This window comes from Quercus suber, unplaced genomic scaffold (genome assembly GCF_002906115.3).
Source record: "Quercus suber isolate HL8 unplaced genomic scaffold, Cork oak 2.0 scaffold_525, whole genome shotgun sequence".
Lineage (NCBI taxonomy): Eukaryota > Viridiplantae > Streptophyta > Magnoliopsida > Fagales > Fagaceae > Quercus > Quercus suber.
Window position 1 is genome coordinate 282,457 of NW_027069974.1, and position 20,590 is coordinate 303,046.

The 20,590-nt window shown below is 33.3% G+C and overlaps 2 protein-coding genes across 2 annotated transcripts; one reads left to right on the top strand and one right to left on the bottom strand.

Annotated features, from left to right (window-relative positions):
• Nucleotides 1-436: 436 nt before the first annotated feature.
• LOC112020214 (uncharacterized) lies at nt 437-6,605 on the top strand. The gene is made up of 4 exons (XM_024052780.2): nt 437-867; nt 4,656-4,971; nt 6,047-6,105; nt 6,247-6,605. The coding sequence occupies exons 1-4, from the start codon at nt 618-620 to the stop codon at nt 6,276-6,278; spliced, it is 657 nt and encodes a 218-aa protein (XP_023908548.1). The 5' UTR covers nt 437-617; the 3' UTR covers nt 6,279-6,605.
• Nucleotides 6,606-7,213: 608 nt separating this feature from the next.
• On the bottom strand, nt 7,214-11,015 carry LOC112020207 (probable inactive receptor kinase At4g23740). Its single transcript, XM_065763796.1, has 3 exons — nt 10,525-11,015; nt 8,710-10,019; nt 7,214-8,186 (listed from the first exon to the last, which is right to left on the bottom strand). The coding sequence occupies exons 2-3, from the start codon at nt 9,935-9,937 to the stop codon at nt 7,504-7,506; spliced, it is 1,911 nt and encodes a 636-aa protein (XP_065619868.1). The 5' UTR covers nt 9,938-10,019; nt 10,525-11,015; the 3' UTR covers nt 7,214-7,503.
• Nucleotides 11,016-20,590: the final 9,575 nt, after the last annotated feature.

Genomic DNA, 20,590 nt, shown 5'->3' on the forward strand with positions numbered 1-20,590 from the left:
TCTCTCTCAATCTTTCTTCTTCACAACGAACGAGACTACGAGAGTCAAGCTCCCGTCCAACCAAAATCAAGATCTTGCTGGAGGTTAGTTTTAGGGTGTTCCTAATTTTAATTTGAGGGTGTTCCTAAATTTTTTTTTTAAGGATAAACAAATAAAAAAAAATTAATTATTATATATAATTTTTTTTTTTTTCAGTTCAGGGTGTTCCTGGGAACACCCTGAGACCAACGTGGCGTCGCCACTGCCTAAAAATATTTACATAAATAATTTTAAAAAAACATTTACAATTTTATTTAACAAAAGATACTATTTACTATTTACTGATTTTATAGATTAATTGTATTTATTTATGTTTTTATAATTATTAAAATTAATTACGCCTCTTTTTTTTAATGAACAATAATTATGCCATTAATTATAAAAAATAATAATAATTATTATGCCATTTGATTGAAAATATCGATTCGACTCTCACCTTCCCCACATGGTGCGCGCACCAAACAGCACAGAAACAGCCCCTCAAAAATTTCTCTCCGCTACAAAACCAAACTCGCTCAACTCACTCAAACCGAGTCAGACTCTGACTAAATTTCCAAACCCGGAAAAAAGCAAAAACAATGGATCGCATCAGATCGAATAGGCGGGTCCAAATCGACGAATCCCAAGAACCCAAATACGACGTCGCTGAGGACGGCGCGGAGGGAAATGGATTGCGACTCAGACTCTCAGATATCAACGTCACCGAAGATCAAGAACCGTTCATGGGCGTCAAGGTTCGCAGAAGAGCCTCGCTTCACAGAGACTATAAGGGTGACTACATTGACGTGGCCTCGCATCCGTACTTGATGAAAATTTTGCAGAAACAAGGTCAGCTTTGTTCGTTTCTCTTTTTGTTCGACTCGTTTCGTTTTTTAATGGGTTTTGGTTTTTTTTTAAAAAACTAAATTCTTGTTGTGGGCATGAAATTGAGTGTGAAATTTGACATGGGTCAATCTTGGTTTGCATAGTTTCATACTGGTTAAATCAAAGTTTGGAACTTTGATTTTGACCCAAAAAATTGAAATAAACAATTTTAATTTAAAAAAAAAAAGAAGGGAAATATGCATTTGGTAATGTGGGTGTCTTATGTTATGTTGGTATATTTTATGTGGGATGAGTACATTGTGTGTCTGATTCTGATACCATTTTAATGGCAATTAAAAGAGTCTCTTTTCTGTTATAGTGCTTGCTAGTTGTTCTAGAGTTACACGACATGCTATTTGCCATTAGTGTCAGTAATCATTGAGCATTGTGTACTTCACTTTGTGCCATCAATACGTGTGCTCCACTATTATATCTAATGTAGAGTGCTCGAAAGTTTGTGCTTTTCGGGTCAAATAATCCAAGTTGAGTGTCTGATAGAGTTGGTTAACGTGTAAGTTGATTATGGGAGTTTAGGGAAATTAATGAAAAAGATTTTCTGATTGTGATTCTTTGAATAGTTGCCTGAGCTAAAGGCATGTAACTTAGCTACTTGTCTCTGTGGACTTTGATATCAAATATAGCATGCATTTTGTCTAAAGGTAAGACTCCATCAAGATTCTTATAGGTGAGAAGCTAGGAAGGCCTTGGTGAGACTTTTAAGTTTTGAGTCACAGCAAGACTCTGATTAGATCTTGTTCAATTTCTGATCGATCATAATGCCTATTCTAGGAAACTTTAACAAATCCAACATCAAACAACACTCCATAACATTACTCCAAAAATATTTTACATAGAAAACTAGAGTTTTCTTTGTTAAATATTTAAAATTTAGGGGGAAAAAAAATCTCCTTCTGCAAAAAAATCAAAATTAAATAAAATTTTCAATGAAATAGAGCATTAATGATCATACATATAAACATTCCCTCATTTATTGCATGGTTGAATCAACTTGGAGAATTTAGTAATCTTTCTGCAATATAAAGTGTAAAGAATCCAAAAACTCTAAACAGTCCACAGTAGAGAATCAACTTGAGGTTATCCATTCATAAAGGGTCTTTAGCAATAAGAACTTCAACTTAGCCAAGTCTTGTTCTTCACCATCAAAGCAGCAGGCATTATATTTTCTCCAAAGACACTAAATTATGCATAAAGGCACTGCCTTCTAAATCCTCCCTTTAACATGTTTATCAAATGATCCCTCCCTACAAGCGAACAGCTTTATGACAGAAAATGGCATAACCTAGGCAACCCCAAACATGGAAAGAATCAATGACCACAATTCACGAGCCACTTCAATGGAGAAACAGGTGAGGCACATTCACACCATGACTTTTACACAAAACACCAGCTCATAATGAAGATATCTCTTTCCCTCAAGTTCTGTGGTCAAGTTCTTGCCTAATGTCACACACCATGAGAGGAAAGACACCCTTGGTGGTACAAAAACTTTCCAAATGCTCTTCCATTTTGACGGACTCCAGATATTTCATCTGCCTCCCCATGCTGAATCATTGCAGCGTGTAAGTGTAGCAGTTGTGTCAAGTGTCATAGAATCCAGCTCCTAATCATTCACCGCTTGAATGAAAGGAAGGTTCCAAGAACAACCACCATTTCTGTATTCTAATTAATATGCTACTTTAGCATCCCTGTAGCAAGCTAGTTGAAGAGGTTGGGTTACCTCTCCTAAAGAGTAGTCTCACCGGTCCACAAATCAAGTCAAAAGTAAGTTTTGAGTGCATCCCTAACATCTTATGTGACAAAATGAGAGAATCTTTCCCAGCCTTGACAAATATTCTTCCACAAGCACACCCCATACAGTTCCCTAACCTCAGCAGGACACCAACTTTGTCAAGTGGTGCCATTCTTTCTCATCTATCATGTTACTCCACAACGCATTATGTTCCCCCTCGTACTGCCACAACCACTTTCCCAACAGAACTTTATTAAAAAGCAACAGATTCTTTATACCTAACCCACAATTGCTAATCAGGGTGTAGAAACCTTTAAAATTGACTAAATGAAATTTTAATAGAGAATTCCTTTGGAGCTTTCCCTATCTTTTAGCCACACCTGCTGGCATAGGGAACACAGACAGTAAGTAAGTTGGAAGGCTAGATAACGTACTCTTGATTAGAGTGAAACTGCCCCCTTTAGAAAGGTATATTTTTTTCCTACCAGCCAATATCTTTTGCATCTTTTCCAGAAGAGAATCCCAAATGTGCTTGGCCTTGAATGGAGCTCCCAAAGGCATACCCAATGGGAAGAGAAGAAACACAACAACCAAGGTAACTGTCCAGCTCCTCAACATTCGAAATTGAACCCATTGAACAATTCCTATTTGCTCAGATTGGTCCTCAACCTTGAAACAAAAAAATGATGTCTTAAAAAACGAAGTTGAAATACGTTGTCTTTACGAAAGATGAGTGTATCATCAACAAAGAGGAGATGGGAAATCACCACTGTATCACCCTTTTCATTATTGATGGAGAGGCCATTCAAATACCCACCTGAAACTTATCTAACCCCTTACATTGTATCCTTCAAATGCTTTTCTCCTAGTAACATTAGATTAACATATTCATTCTCTAATTACGATTTTCTTGATTATTGCAATTTTACTTGATTTCGATGCACCTTTAGTACACAGCATGTGTTCTTGGAGAATCTTTTCTTCTTCTTTTAGGCAATTTAATTTGTACTTGAAAAAAAATTTCTGGAAGAACTCCCAGACCAGCTGCCACCTATGCCTGACACCCAACATGCTATAGACTTTATCCCTGGAGTAGCTTTTCCAAACTTTCCTCACTATAGGATGAGACATTAACATTTTGAGATAAAGAGGCAACTAGAAAAATTGCATCATAAAGGGCTTGTTTGTCAAAGTTTAAGCCTTTGTGCAGTACCTGCACTAGTGCACTTTTAACCCCTAAAAAGGATGTATTTTTGGCAAATGTGTGTGGATAGTCATGCAATAACAAGATCACTGTGAAATATAACTTTCCTATTCCAAGGTTAGACGATATGCTAGATATGATAGCAGCAGTCACGATCTTTACAAAGAACAACTTGAAGAATGGCTATCAACATATTAGGATGTGCCAGGAGATGAGTGGGGGACTGCCTTTAAACGAAGGATGGCTTGTCTGAGAGTCCCTTTCTATTAAAAAGGGACTCTAGGAATAGTTTGAGATTGTGCAATTTGAATAAGAATTTTGATTAGAGATGTTTCTTTAAGCTCGGTGGTGCTTCCAAGCACCCTTAGGTGGTGAAGCCTAGAATCATTCTTCTTCTTTCTTATTTCCCCTTTTATTTCCTATTTTGCAAATCTGTCTTGCTGTCTTGCATCACTTACCTAACCTGTGTTGATTGTAGGCAGACCTAAACCCCAATTTGAAGGTTTTCCTAGTTGATATATCAAGTCTAGAAATAATCATTACATGTACATTTTCTGGAATTTTCTCGAGTTTCCTTAATTTTGGGTCTCCTGAATGATACATTTTGTGTGTATTATGTAGGTTCAATGCTCTTTTTAGAAACATGTATTATAGAATATTAAGTAGAAGTATTTTGCAGTCTCTCATTAGCCCCCCAACCTGAAAAGGCAGGGAAAAAAAACATCTATGCACAATAGAGAGATTCGTCTATTTAATAGATGTATGTCTAAAAGCTACTCCATTTGTTTATCTCCTCAGGTGACAAGCAAGTTGTATTTGCCGATAAAGTCTTGAAGTTCACTGGTTCAGGGAAGATGAAACGGCGTATCTTATTAATTACCGACTTTGCCATTTACATTCTTGACCCTGAGACTGATGCACTTAAGCGGAGGATTTCCCTGGCAGCTGTGGAGAAGATGTGTTTGAGTGAACTAAGTGACAATTTCTTTGCAATAATCATTCCTACAGAGTATGATATACTCATGGCCAGTACCCGGAAGACTGAAATTGTCACTGTGTTAGTTGAAGCTACTAAGAGTGCATCGGGTGAAGTTGAGGTGTCTTTTTCAAATAGGTAAAAGAAAGCTAACACTCTTTCTGTTTGTTTTCATGTGAGATCATCATTGTTTATATGAATGGAATGTTCTATTGTCTTTAGAAGTTTGCATCAAGCATTCAAGGTTTAGTTTTTCCATGTATGTGTGCTTTCATCAGGAGAGTTTAAGAACCTTGGGAAATCTATGAAACCTTTCCAGTTCACTTTGTGGCTGTGAGGTTTTCTTCCAGCTAATTTATCTGAACACACCATTCCACTTTTCTGTAGGACCACTCATCATGCATAGGTGGGGTTTACCCAGATTATTTGATGATCTGCTTAAGTTTTGCTGTAGTCATTGTTTGGATTTACAGAAGCTGAAGTTCTGTCACTGATTAAGTTTTGCATTAATATGTTCACATACAGAATGTCTTTAGGAGTTGCTTCTAAGCCTGTCACTGATTTCTGCACACAAACACTCACCCACAGCATGTAATAGTATATTAAGAAGGAAAACATTATCTTCATTAGTCTTTAATTTTATTTCCATACTTTTGACTCAATGTGGATATTGATATATCTATGGTCTAACAACTTGGGAGAGAATCTATAGATTCCTCTATGGGGTCTGTTAATCTTCATAAATGGTGCATATAAATATCTTTTACTGCACTCTTGTTAGAAGCTGTAGGCAATAGGAAGATCCATTTTTGCTTTATGAAGTGAGAAAATAGGTAGGATACTTCATATATGGCTTCTGTATAATTTATGTATGTGGAGAGATATTGTTAGGTGATAGTTGGTGGAGTGGTCTTCTTTTATTTTACAAAAAGACAATGGTGCTGGTGTAGCGATTTTAGTTTATTGGTTTTAGAATATATAGGAATTTTGATATACCTGCAATATTATTGCTCACATTCGTTACTTATACCAAAAAAAAAAAAAAATTATTGCTCACATTCATCATTATTTGAAATAGTGCTTTCTTATGAGTTTCTATATATTCTTTTTTGGCAAAATCTTTTTTCCCTTAATGAGTTTTTGCAGTAGAGTTATAATTGAAATTTGTTCTTAAAATTGCTCTTACTAACTTGTTGCTCCATAACTCCTGTAGTTTTGAGTATCAGGCAAGCGCTGAATTGACAAAGGAAGTACAATTCGAGGAAGTTGAAGGTCTGTGGCCTGTGGAACTATTTGTTAAGAAATAATTTTGGATCATTTGGATTTGTTACTCTAGCTATACCGCATTTACAACTTTGGTTTGGTTATACTGGTTTCAAGTGTTTCTAAAGCCATTTTGTATGTCTATTTCAGGAGGTGTTAAAACAAGAATCTTGAGAAAATGAGTTGCACTTCATTCCTTTGCCATCACGTGTTGTGGACTCTGCAAGGGATTGGAAATATAGTAAAGACGAGTGATTCTTTAAACATGGCATCCAAAGGTTGCGCTCGGCGTCAAGCTTCATTGAGAAATATATAGTTTTTTTTTTTTTTTTTTTTTTTTTTTTTTTTTTTCGGTTTGCTTTTGAGTTCAAATATCCTGTGTGTAATCTTGTATAAAAGAAGATATTGTAATTTTTTTAACTTCAAACCAGTTTCATCTGGATGTATGAGATCATTGAATTTGGTTATATAGATTTATTCAAATTGATCTAAAAATCGTTTGACTGACATTTCTTGTGATGTATGTCTCATGGTTTTCCTTTTCTTGTGATAATCCACATAATCCTCCTGGCAGAAGTATGATTATTAAGGAAGCAAATACAAGCAATTTGTTTTAAAGAAACAGCTAACTCAGATACCTTAGTTTATGACCATAAAATACGGAAAAATCTCCAAGCAGTTTGGAAATTGAAAGACAGATGATAGTTGACCTCCGAATCCTGAGTGCATGCGGTTATGCTCTGTGAGCCACGTCATAGTTGTATGATACTCCATGTCTATCTAAACTCTGGAAGAACTTTCTTACACGACTCTCTCTCTCTCTCTTCAGTGGATGACCTTCTTGTTGCTTATTTCTTAAAAAATGGGGTCTGTTTGGAATAATTTTCAGTGGTGGGTGGGGAATGGGGATACGCTATATAATTATATATGCTTAAATCCAATTGAGTAGGTAGGTTTTGACTTATGACGTATGAGCCAATAGAGACTCGAAATTATGTGGATCTAGAAAGCATATATCCTGCACTGACCTGCTCTAGTGTACAAGCACAGATAAACTGTTTTTTATTAGCAATGGCCATTAAATTCCACATGCATAACTTCTAAGCACTTAAATAAATAATACAATAACAAATTGGTTTTTATTAACAATAACCGCGAAACTCCACATGCCTAACTACTCAAGTCCTAACCAAAGAATAGGACAGCCAAGAAAGCAAGTCAACTTTAAGCTTTAGCTGGACAAGGTAGTTAAAATTAATCTTGGCATCAAGTTTGTCACATAATTTAAGATACACAAACAACCCCAGATCAAAAGCGTTCCCCCAACTCAATTTCAATTAATTATGAACTTGAAATGGAAAATAGAGGAGTATATATCATAGCAACAACCAATTACTAAAAAGAATTTCAAAGTGTCGTGGAGGAAGATGCTATGGCAGTGGCTGCTCCTATATCAGCTGCAATAGGTGTGGGGTTTGTAATCTCTGGCCGAAGCTCAGCTGATGGTCGACTTCCTGTATTCACTCGACGAACTTCTTCTACCAGTTTCACAATATCCGGCATTTTTGGTCTGTCCTCTGGCATTCTTGCAACACAAGTCATCCCAATTTGTAACATCTCTACCATTTCTTCCTCTATATTAGGATACCTCAAAAGTTCTATATCAAACACTTCTGCTGTCCACTCCTCCCTAACCACAGAATTCACCCACCTGACCAAGTGAACAATTTCATGACCACCTGTGGTTTGTATAGGTGACTTTCCAGTGAGGAGCTCAAGCAACAAGACCCCAAAGCTGTATACATCAGATGCTTGGGTTGCCTTCCGGGTGTCTGTGACTTCTGGGGCTCGGTATCCTGCAGCCCTCATTGGTGCTGGCATTGGATTCATCAATGCTACTAGACCCACATCAGATACACAACCATATCTTTGGGTGTTGAGGAAAATGTTAGAGGCTTTTAGATTTCCATGGACAAGTTTGTTCCCACCACTTAGTGTGTGGACATAAGCAATGCCTCTTGCTGCACCAATTGCAATTCTTAGCCGAGTCTCCCAGTCTAATGGAATCCGGCCCTCCTCTCCTCTTTTACCTGAAAATTTGTAGATGCATTAACATCTTTATAACAAGTATAACCTGAGAATTTAAAACAGTATATATTTTAACCCAAGAAAAAATTGCAAGGACAATAAAAGTATAAAACTACAAAGGTGGACTAGAAAAGAATTGAGAGAACAGCTTCATATAATTCTACCTTATGTTTCCTTTTCGATGTTCATACATGCTGGCATTTAGAACAGCTGAATTTTCATACGAAATCCTACTACTTTAATCAAGAAACCTCCACTAAAAGCAGTCATACAGGACCTTGTGATCACAATGATTATTTATGTTTAAGCTTACATGCAAATAAACTAGTAATTAACAAATTCCACCTATAACCTAAGGTTCTGTTTTTATCTCGACCCAAATTTATGATCAGGCTTTAGTGCAACAAACAGGAAGCAGTTCACAGGGAAGTAACACTACAAATGATGATTCACAATTTCCATTACCTCACATTATATACATTTTCTACTTTGGCAAGGTAGGGGGGAAGGAAAGGAGTAACATACCATGCAACATTGCAGACACGCTCCCTTGGTCATAGTAATCATACACCACAAGCTTCTCCTCCTTGGAATAGTAATATGCCCTTAATGCAGCTACATTTTCATGCCTAATACTTCCAATCACCTCCATCTGCTGCTCAAACTCGCGTTTCCCCACACTCACTTCTTTAAGCCTCTTCACCACCACAGTACCTGCATCCTCCAGAGCTGCCTTATACGTTGTCCCAAATGTTCCCTTGCCAAGCACCTCAGCAGATGCTCTCAGCAAGTCCTCCAAATCAAATGCAAGATTAGTCCCCTCAAAAAAGACTAGCTTCTCACTTTTATCTTGTTTCTCAGAAGCACCTTTCTTTAAAGAGGCTTCTTTCTTTTTATCCTTCCCTTGAACCCCATCTTTACTTCCATTTGCACAGCAAAGCATCATAAAAACAGCAGCAATCACAAACAGCAGAACACAACCAACGATGACTATACCCAATATTGCAGGTTCACTAAGTTTTATGCCTTTCTTTGATGGTTGAGCACTAGGTGGTTGAACTGGAAAAGCAGGAGAAGGAGCATTTTCCATTGTAAGATTGTTACCTGAAAACTCAGAACTTGGAAATCTCTGAAGGGATTTTGGCACGCTTCCAGTAAGACTATTGTTGGCCAAATTTAGCTGCTGCAAACTAGGAATGTCGAGATCAGGAATTTCACCCGAAAGAGAGTTGTTAGAAAGATTCAAATATGTGAGGTGAGTCAAATTTGAAATTGATGAAGGGATAGTCCCATTAAAGCCATTGTCTGATAAATCGATGACTGAAAGATTCTTCCAAACTGAGAAATCCAAAGGCAATGGGCCGGAGAACTTGTTATATTGAAGATAAAGGGAGTTCAAGTTTACAAGCTTGGAGAAATCAGAGGGGAAAGGACCTGATATGGCATTCAATCTGAGACTTAGAAACTGAATTGCTGATAAACGACTGAGTGTGTTGGATGGAATTGGACCCTGTAAACCAGCTCCTGGCAATCGGACGGCTATGACTCTGGACTGATCACTGTTACAGGTCACTCCTGTCCAGTTTTTGCATACAGAAGTTTTCTTATTCCAATTGAGAGAGTGGGAGTGTGAGTGTGAGATATTGTGAAAGAAATCAAGCAATGCTTGTTCATCTTCAACTAGGTCAGCAGCAATTTGTGAGAAAATTGACACAAAAAAGAAAATGAACAAGAGGGCCTTTTTGCTGTTCATTTTCTCAATCAGAGTTGCAGAACCAAGTGGTCAAGCAAATTTGCAGCTCAAATGAAACTGTGTATGCAAAACTTGCTCACATCTACATGAAATTTAGCAGAAGATGAATTAGAGTTTGAAAGCCAGACATAAAGAATATGCTAATAAAATAATCATTAACTGTAGATACATTTATTGGAAATTTTGTTATGAAAGATTGACTTTTATAAATATTCTGCCCATGCTTTACTTTGTCAAGATAAGCAGTTTAATCTAGAAAAATTGAATTTTGTTCAGTCTTCTATTGACTTTGGCTCTCTGCTCCTTCACAAACCCCCAAAGGTCTCTTACATAAGAGCAGACAGAATTCAAAAGCTTCAAAATTTAGACATTTCAATAATTAGAATTTAGAACCCATGAATAGCTACTCTATTGAGCCTAACAGAAATCTTTGTTTCATACTAATAGATAATAGGCACAAAAAGTTCCTTTCTTTTTGGTTTGCTTTCATTTTTTTCATGAGCATCAAAAGATTCCAAAAAAAGAATTCAAACAAAAACACCAGAATAAACAGTTGAAAGAACAGAAACACACACACAAAAACTTACTTCATGGCTCCAGATCAGACCAAACTTGTTCTTTCTTGGACATATTGAATAGCCAGTTAAAGCTTTGTACATATTCTTGGACTTTCAGAAACAGTTACCAGAGAAAAAAAAAACCGTACTGGGGGACACTGCAATGATAATGGTACGTAATGATGGAGGATGAGCTGGTGTATGCTTGTTAAATAAGCAGTGTCACATGCAAAGAAAATAAGAAAACCATTTAGATAATCATTGAGAGAAGCCAAGCAAGCTGTGTGCCAAAGAAGATCACTGTTTCTATGATATTATTTTCTTTGTAGCGCACGAACAGGAGGGTGCATGTGGGTGAAGAAGAGTGAAGAGAGAGAGAGAGGGAGAGAGAGAGAGTTCATGAAAATAAAGAAAGTTTAAGAAGATAGGTAGCAATTAAACATAGTTGTTGAGCTCGAGAATTTTAGCGGTGATTGACCGATTGTTCTTATTCAGTTATTCTTCTTCTTAGAGAGAAATTTTGTTTGTTTGTTAATGTTTTTTTATTGGGTACTTTCTATATATATAAAGAGTTGTGTGTGACTGGTTTAAGTTGGGATCGTAGCAAAGAAAATGAAATTATATATATATATATATAAATTTAGTATAAAAAAAAAGTTATACTAATTGTGGGCGGTGAGGCGGGTAAGTGGGTAACTTAAATGAATTGAATAATCCATCAAAAATAAATAAATGAATTGAATGAGATATATATTTCTATATATAGTTAGGTATTAATGATAAGTCCACTTACCATAGTGGCGCGTGCATTAGAGTAAAATTACTTTAAGAAATTATACTCTCTTTTTTTTCTTTTCTTTTTTTCTTTTTCAAAATTAAGAAGAAAGGATATGAATGATTTTCATTCATTACAATTCTTAAATAAGCAAACTAATTCGAAGCAAGAGCCTAAATCATCTTAATACTTGCATCAAACTTGATTAAACTAAAATACAAAGTACAAGGAAGCACTTACAAAAAAAAAAAAGGAAGCACTTACAACATAAAATTGTTCGCAAATTCTAAGAATTAGAAGACCTCCTAAGAAACTAATTACAAATGATTTCAATATATTAAGGAGATAGCACCTTAAGAAAAACTATAATTGAGTAATTAATATAAAATATGCAGAGTATAATCCAAAAGTCTAAACTCATGAGTTTAAGTTCAATTATGTTATATTAACATGTTAAGATTTTGCTTGTAGGAATATGAAAAGAATTATGCAAAAAAAAAAAAAAGGAATGTGAAAAGAAAAGAAAAGATTGGTCACTTCAAGGGACCAAGCCTCCATAGAGAGAGAAAGAGAGAAAAGAGAGACAAAATTATAGAAAATGCTTAAGAGTGTTCTTATTACCTTTCTAATAAAGTCCCTCTCTTTATATCCAATTCTAATAGAGTATCCAATACTAATAGAATGTGCTAACAGAATCCGTAACTAACTCCTTACTACTCTTAACTAGCTCCTAATCAATACTAACCAACTAATTACTTCAAAACACCCATTGCATACACATGTACACACTACTATGCCATTACAATATACTACAACTATACAATTCAATACAACACAAGTATAAGTGTGAAGTTCCTAACATAACCACTCACTTTTATCATTATTATTTAATATGAGAGTTCACTCATATGTATATACATAACACAAAAAAGGTTCTCTTGTGTGTTAGTGGTGTGTTTTTCAGCATAATGAGCCCCTATTTATACTTGAGGCCTCCACAATTACTGTTAATTATGCTTTTCACATACCGTTTCCTTATTGACTCTTAATGACACTTAGTCATACAATCAACCGGTCTCAATCACCTCTTATAACTTCTCTAAGGCAACTATTCTCAACTCAACTGTGTCAATGCCAAATGTTGCTTTTATGTATTTATATTACAGCTTGAGGTAATTGCTCTTAACTTCCTTAAGGTAGCTACCTCACTCTCTTCTCAATTGCTTCGAGCTTTACTAGATAAATTCCACTTGTCAGCATCCTAGACATCATTCTTGGCTTTTACTTGTTTAACTTGGATCACCACATCATATCTATTTTTCGAGTTGTCTCTTATTGTTGCATATGTTTTGTTCTAAAAGATACTATTTTAATCACAATAGTGAATAATGGTAATAACTACTAGCACAATTCCAAAACATGATTAATTTACAAGTTGATTAGTTGGGATAACTAGTCTCTTAATAAGCTGAGTTGAGATTGTCCCAAGTAAACTAATGGCCAAATCGAGTAGGTTATAAAGATGTTTTTGATAAGCTGAGCTGAGTAGATAACGTAGACCAAGTGCAAACCACATCCAGATTCAAAAATCAACCATCAAAGATAACTCATGGAGAACCCTGTCTCTAGTTCAAGGTTATTTGTTTTAGTCCAAACACCAAAAACTAATGCAAATTGGAGAACACTTTATTCTTGAAATAAAGATTAAAGTATATATTTGACCCTCTAAATCTGAGATTATTTTCATTTTTGTCTTTTTCAATGTAAACTTTCGTTTTAACTTTTCATATTTGATTTTATTTTTATATGGCTCTATTGTCTATTTTGTTAGTAATTTAACTGTTAAGTGTCAGATTAACGGTCATATTACTAAGCACTCATGAAATAATCAGATTATAAGCAAAGATGAATAATATGGTCAATATAAAAATAAAGACAACTGCCAAATAAAAAAGAAACATATAAAGTTTGAAATTTGAAAAATTTTGCCACAGGTAAGTTTGGTAACCTACCAAACTGAGTTGTACTTTTTTCTTCTCATTGGGTAGCCGGGAAAAATAGAATGAATAATAATAATAATAAGAAAAAGAAGAAGAAGAAGGAGAATTGTACGTACAATTCTGTTTACTATAGGATTGGAGCGTTTAGTCACAGTCCAATAAAATGAATCGTTGACTTCTAAGTTCTAACTATCTCTCCTATGTGAGACTGATTAATTTGACTGTTACAAACTTTTTCACAATTTTACTATGTGATAATTTGTGAGTGTTAAAATTATTGACCCACATGTATTTATTATTTTATTTTTATTACTCACAAATCACCGCACAACTTACTTACTCTAAATATAAATTGTGTTTTTTCAAGCTTCATCCAATCAATGGTGACGGTGGTGACAGTGACCCAGCTGAACCTACTTCCACGTGCGAAGCTACTGCACGCTACGCTACGTACTCTCTGTCTATTACACCAACAAGTTATTCATCAAGAAAATTAATTAATTACTATAATATTATTTTGATTTTTAAATTTTATTTAAAAAAAATTTCATACCTAAATTAAAAATAAAAATTCATCCCAAACCCTATAAAGAGTACTTTTTCAATAATTTAGTGATACAAAAAGTTTTTTTTTAAATAGAATTTTAGTACAAAAAATAAAATATTTTTAATAGTTTGAAGTGAAAAAAAAAAAAAAAAATTTAATGATCAAATATAAAATAGCAATGTTAAAATATTGCTCAGTTCTGTCAGTACTTCAGGTGTGCAAGCCAAGCTTGGGTGTGTGTGTGTCTCTGCTTGTGCCTAACTGGGACCGTTACTATATCTGCATAATTATTTAATTTTTTCTATTTCCTTTTACTTTCTATATATGCAAAATTTAATGATCAACTTTAACATTGCTATTTTATATTTAATGATCAAATATAAAATAGCAATGTTAAAATATTGCTCAGTTCTGTCAGTACTTCAGGTGTGCAAGCCAAGCTTGGGTGTGTGTGTGTCTCTGCTTGTGCCTAACTGGGACCGTTACTATATCTGCATAATTATTTAATTTTTTCTATTTCCTTTTACTTTCTATATATGCATAATTAAGCTTCAACTTCAACCCTATTTTTTTTTATCACTACCATGGCAATATTTAAGCTTAGACCCTATTTTATCACGACCCATTATATTATATATGCTAATCTAGTTAACTTGTGAGTTTCGACTGAGATCTGAAATTGAATTGGATGATATATATATATATATATGTATGTTCCAGTGATAGATTGATAGTGTTAATTATTGCACTGCATGTACTTGAAGTTTGGTCTTTTTCTAGTGCAATTTTATTTGGACAAACTCTATTTAATTCAAATTGAGAGAGGTTATATTGATTCAATGTAGAATAGTTGTAACAATTCTCTAGCTCTTTGTTTAATTAATAAAGCCTTTTATATTGTTTAAGAAAATAAAATATAAAAGTTCTCTTTCAATTCATGCGCATTTATTAGCCTTTCAAGTTTTTTTTTTTGTTGTGTGTGTGTGTGTGTGGAGAGAGAGCCTTTCAAGTTTTGAATTCAAAATATTGAATATTAGTTGCTTACTTGTGTGATGTTGGACTAATTGAAAAAATTATATACATATATAACCAAAACTTAGTAATGGAGAACACATTATTGATATATAGTTGACTTGTATAATTAAAAAATAATAATAATAAAAAACAATAAATCCAATGGAACTACTAAATACTTTTCTCAATAAGAATTGTTAACCTATGTCATCCAACTAACACTTCCATTTAAATTATCATCTTCAATTATCCTTTGAAGTTTCATGGTTGCCTTTACTTCTTACCTAAGAGGATTGCACAAATTTATTATCCCACGTGCATGCATATTAAGGCACACAGACACAGTAAACAAAAGCAAACATACAAACACAAAAATCTTCCATGTAGTTGTTTAATTTCTCTAATAAATGCCAAGTTAATGTTAGAGTCTCATATTCAATTAGTAAACACTATGACACACCTATTCCAAACTTAAACATGCCACCAACTATACCAATTTCCAAATTGGTTTTAAAGGCACCACGTAGTACATGTAACCCTGCAAAGCTCACAAATGAGAGCTAGAATGATGTAATTCAATAATAAATGTACATTTTTATGTTAATTTTTTATTTAAGAACAACAACAAAACTTGAGGAGAATCTCCCCAAAATAACCACCGGTCATTATCGAAACCAAAACAATTTTAAACAAACCTCTCAATCAAATGAATAGCTACGTAAATTTTGTCATTTAAATTAAAAGAGTAGCTACTTGGAAAAGGCAGTAACTAACATTATTAACTGATACTTGCATTGCATATGAGAAAACCCTAACTATATAGTCATCAATAAAATTAGGCTCTTTTCCGAGGATTTTAAATTTAAAAATTCTTTTTTGATAATTGTTACAATAAGTGGTGGAGGGAAGATTCGATTTGCAATTAGTTTTACTATTAAAAAAAAAAAAAAAAAAAAAAAAGACCATATAAGGTTTATGTGTGAAAGTGAGAGTCTTCGATGCTATATATCACATTCATATAGTGGACTCAAGAAGTGGTAGAGAAAATCTGTGAATAAAAAATAGAAATGCTCTCAAGCAGTTCTGTGCAATTGGATATAAAATTTATGGGGACAACTCTTCTCCTTAATAAAAAATGAAAATAAGAGTAGTCAATCAATGATTCAATGAAAGAAGAGAGAATCTAGGAAGAAAAGGTACTATATTGTTCCTTTTTATCCCAGTATGATACGAAAAGAAAATATGGTAAATTATGGAGAGGTATTGGGATCCAGACTATCCAGTTCATTTGTTCTTCAAATAGTTAGTCGTATGAGACATGGCACTATATGCAGCATGTGACAAAATGGTCAAAAATTGACTTTCTAGACACTAATTATAACCCTAAATCATGTTATTTGTTTTCGTAAAAGCCAAACTAGAGGGTCCCAAAGTAATAAAGATTAGGTGTTTCTCTCTTTTTACAAAATAGAGAATAGTATATATGGTACTTTAAAACTTTGCAATTATAAAGCGTGGACAATGAATAGAAAAACTTCCTTATCAAAGAATAGTAAAACATTTATTTTTTTCAAAAATTCCATATATCAAATTTCCCCCCCTAAACCTATAATTTTTTTTTTTTTTTTTCTTTTGGGCGGGGTTAAAAGCCTTTTCCAATTTCACCAACTATTTTTGACGTATCTTCTTTTCTTTTTTTCCCAAAAATGCTTTAGAAATCTCCTTAAGTCAATATTTGGTCGAGGTGAAAATGCGAAGAATGAAAAACTTTCGGTGGAAAGTAAGTGGGGAATTGAAAATTTACATTGTTTAATTAACAATAAAAAAATATGAAAAAAAAAAAAGTGGGCTCAAGTGTTTTTCACTCAAATCCATCAATTATTTTCTCCGCAAATCAAGAAGAAAACTTGGATGAAAATAGGGAGGTAAGTCAAAATGACTTAACTGCCATTCCATTCAACTTTGTTTTCCTACCTATCAACTATCATTTTTTTTTCTATTTCAAACCATTTTTAGTAAATTTACATAAATTACATTTTTTTTCTTTCATTATTCTTCTCAACCAAACAAATGTAATTTACATTTATCTTACATTATTTTACCTTTTCATCCTTCCAACTAAATTCATGTGGTAGAAAATTAAAATATTTTCTATCATCCCACTTTTCTATCATTTCAACCAAATTAAAACATGATTAGCACTTCACACAACTAAACAAGCTATGTGTAATTACTGCTTACGGTTTCTCCATCAATCAGGTTACTATTTACAGTTTCTCCATCAATCAGGTGGATTTAATATGGTTTGCTAATACTTAGTATAAACAAAATTATATTTCACTTGAATGAGGTTTAATTCTTTAATAAAAATTAATCCAAAATTGATATAAAAAAAATACACGTTTAAATCAAGTTTATTGTAAAAGTAAATCCATTGAACAAATTACAATCTCAACATATTGAATTAATGAATGAAAAAAATAAATATAACTAAGTACAAGTTTATAAATTGTAATTTTTAAAACCACATGTTAATATATTCATTCAAATGAAATCAATGGCAGGAAAGATTTAATTAACTATTTTTATTTTCAATTTTTAGGAAATGGACAATAGAATAGGGGTGATGATATTTAACACGACTCGCAAATATGACACGAATACATAGATTTGCGTCAAAACAGGTCAAGCCACTTTGACATAATTAATAAAGAAATTAATTCGTGTTAACTTGCTAAACTCGCCATCAACCCGAAATAACTCTACAAAGGTGAGTGTTGGGTTCAAGGCTCTAAAGTTTTGAAATAAGCCAAAGCCATAAAACAAAAGAAAAGACCTAAAGGTTGTAGAGGTACATATGCATTATATGAATGGTCTATGAACCAAATGGTACATCCTATTTCTTTCCAAAGGACATGCAAAAGAAAAGAGAAAACTTAGGGACAGTTTTTTACAGGAATTTAATTAGTCTATGGGTTGTGATGAAATTCACATTGTATTCTACCAAACAAAAATGTAAGATAGCAATATATTGTTTTGACAGAGATATGTGCCATTAGCTGGTTGAGGAGCAAGGTTTATCAAAACCTTTATCAACTGCTTTGTTACAAAATAAATACATTCATCTTTGTCTTATATATGTTATTTATTTCACTAAATTGTCAATGAGATTGTTTATGCCTCCACGAAATGATTATAGCAATCTTGTTGTCACATTCTTTTTCATTCCTCTACATCCATATACCATAATGCTTAAAAATACGAGCTCAATGATCATCATATTCATGTCATGATAGAGTTTTAAAAACGAAATTGCCTTAAAAAATTAAAAGAACATGGCACGAATCTTGAACATGGTACTTCATGGACCACAAGCATGAAGGAGTCCAAAATTTAGTCTTATACAAAACAATTATTATATATATATATATATATATAATAGGGCAAATTGCAACTTACCCACACGTGGTTTGATCGAAATTTAAATTGTCTACCTGTGATTTCACTGGTTTGGAATTTGACACTTTACCTATCTGAGGTTTGGCCAAAATTTAAGTTGTTTATCTGTAATTTGAAATCCCGTGATACAAGTGTTCCACTAGATTCTTTTTTATCTTATTTGATTTTGTATTTTTATATTTTTTGAGGAGAGATACATAAAAGTGGAGCAAAAGTACATATTTGGCTTGTTTTAAAGTATCAAATTTGGTTATAAAAAAAAAAAAAGTGTCAAATTTCAAACTATAAGTAGGCAACTTAAATTTCAACAAAACCACATGTAAGTAAACTGTAATTTACCCTATATGATAATAGCACTTTCTATATGTTCTACTATATTTCCATTACCAATGGTCCAATGCGATACTTTTATTTTGGTCATCCATATTTTTCAATATAAATGTACATGTCATTATCTTTAATAATTCAAATTATTATAAGATTCCCAGCTAACCAAATTAGGCCAACATGCTTGGACATACACGAGATGTTAATATGTCTGATATTATATGCTTTTACAAAAATTAATCATGTACGTTACCGAACACGACCATGTCCAGAAGTTCATAATTTAATCAAACAATTGAAGAAAAAGGTTGAGAAAGTGCTACGTTTTCCAGGTCAGTTCCAAATTCCGAATTCTAAAATTTGTCAACATTTAAAAAAACCTTTTTCTTAAAGTTAAATTTATCCACATTGCACTCAATAAAGTTTTGTTTGGAAAATAGAAATAGAAGTTGACACGAAAACCCAATTCGAACGGAATTGAAAATCAGAGACATTGAGGAAACGTGGGGTTTTGTTATTCTAATTGAAATCACAAATTTTCTATATTGATTAGAGTTAAGAATTTCTCAGCTGTGTCAATTTGAACAGTTCAAAATTTTGAACTGTTCAAATTGACACAGCTGAGAAATTCTTAACTCTAATCAATAGAGAAAATTCAAAGAAGTCATGTTCATTGACTAAAGAATAATGTTGGTCACCCACCCAAAAAAGTGATATAATAACAAGAAGCTAATGAAGAAAACAAAACTCGTCTTCCAGTCCCAGTGCCCATCATAAAAATTGACATGCACAAAAAGGAGAGTACCAACTTTTAAAGGCATATTAATAATTGTTTTTCTTTTTCTTTTCTTTTTTTTGGGCCCAAAAAAAGTCCATGTCTTTCTTTTGACCCGCAAAAAAAGAAAAATTAAAAAAAAAAAAAAAAGGTTTTGTATTGTTAAGCCTGAAATTCCTTAACAGGCCAAAGGCCCAACTAAACCGAGCATTTAAAAATAAAAAATAGTGTATAAATATGATTGAAAAAAAGTACATATCAGCCCATCAAAGTGGCGCAGCGGAAGGGTGGTGGGCCCATAATCCACAGATCCCAGGATCAAAACCTGGCTCTGATATAAAAGAGTAGGCTTCCATTGCAAATTCTATTATTATTATTTTTCAATTTTAAACATCTTTTTATTTATTTTATAAAGGAAGTCAAATGAATATGTCTTTGTTGATTTTTTTTCCCATTTCCACTACAAAATCTTTTTTTTTTTTTTTTTCATTTCCACAACAAATTCTTTTAACTTTTCTATTTTTATTTTATAAGAAAAAATTATATGAATATATGGCATGAAGACAAAGGATTTTTATTCCACTTTTATTCCTAGTGGTTATCAGTCATCCCATCACAAAAATTGACATGCACAAAAAGGAGAGTACCAACTTAAGGCATATTAATTATTGTTTTTCTTTTATTTGGGCACCAAAAAAAAAAAAGAGTCCTTGCCTTTCTTTTGACCCGCAAAACAAAACAAAAATAGGTTTTGGATTGTTAAGCCTGAAAATCATTAACAGGCCAAAGGCCCAACTAAACCGGGCATTTTTTTCTTTTTCTTTTTTGTAAAATAGTGTATAAAACTAATTGGAAAAAAGTACATATCAACCAATCAAAGTGGCGCAGCGGAAGCGTGGTGGGCCCATAACCCACAGGTCCCAGGATCGAAACCTGGCTCTGATATAAAAGGGTAGGCTTCCATTGCAAATTCTTTTTTTTTTTTTTTTCATTTTCACTGCAAAATCTTATATATATATATATATATATAAGAAAAAGTGGAATGAATATATGTCTTTTGTTGATTTTTTTTTACATTTTCACAACAAATTCTTTTAACTTTTCTAATTTTATTTTATAAGGAAAGTTATATGAACATATAGCAAGTGAGAGAAATGATTTTTATTCCACTTTTATTTTTTTGGATTTTTTTTTGTTTT

What these genes read in the sequence shown, in the direction of transcription:
- LOC112020214 (XM_024052780.2), top strand. Translation starts at nt 618, where the DNA reads ATGGATCGCATCAGATCGAATAGGCGGGTCCAAATCGACGAATCCCAA. An exon ending in GAGGTGTCTTTTTCAAATAG is followed by an intron (nt 4,972 to 6,046) that starts GTAAAAGAAAGC and finishes TAACTCCTGTAG; the next exon opens with TTTTGAGTATCAGGCAAGCG. An exon ending in ACAATTCGAGGAAGTTGAAG is followed by an intron (nt 6,106 to 6,246) that starts GTCTGTGGCCTG and finishes TGTCTATTTCAG; the next exon opens with GAGGTGTTAAAACAAGAATC.
- LOC112020207 (XM_065763796.1), bottom strand. Translation starts at nt 9,937, where the DNA reads ATGAACAGCAAAAAGGCCCTCTTGTTCATTTTCTTTTTTGTGTCAATT. An exon ending in CGTGTCTGCAATGTTGCATG is followed by an intron (nt 8,187 to 8,709) that starts GTATGTTACTCC and finishes ACAAATTTTCAG; the next exon opens with GTAAAAGAGGAGAGGAGGGC.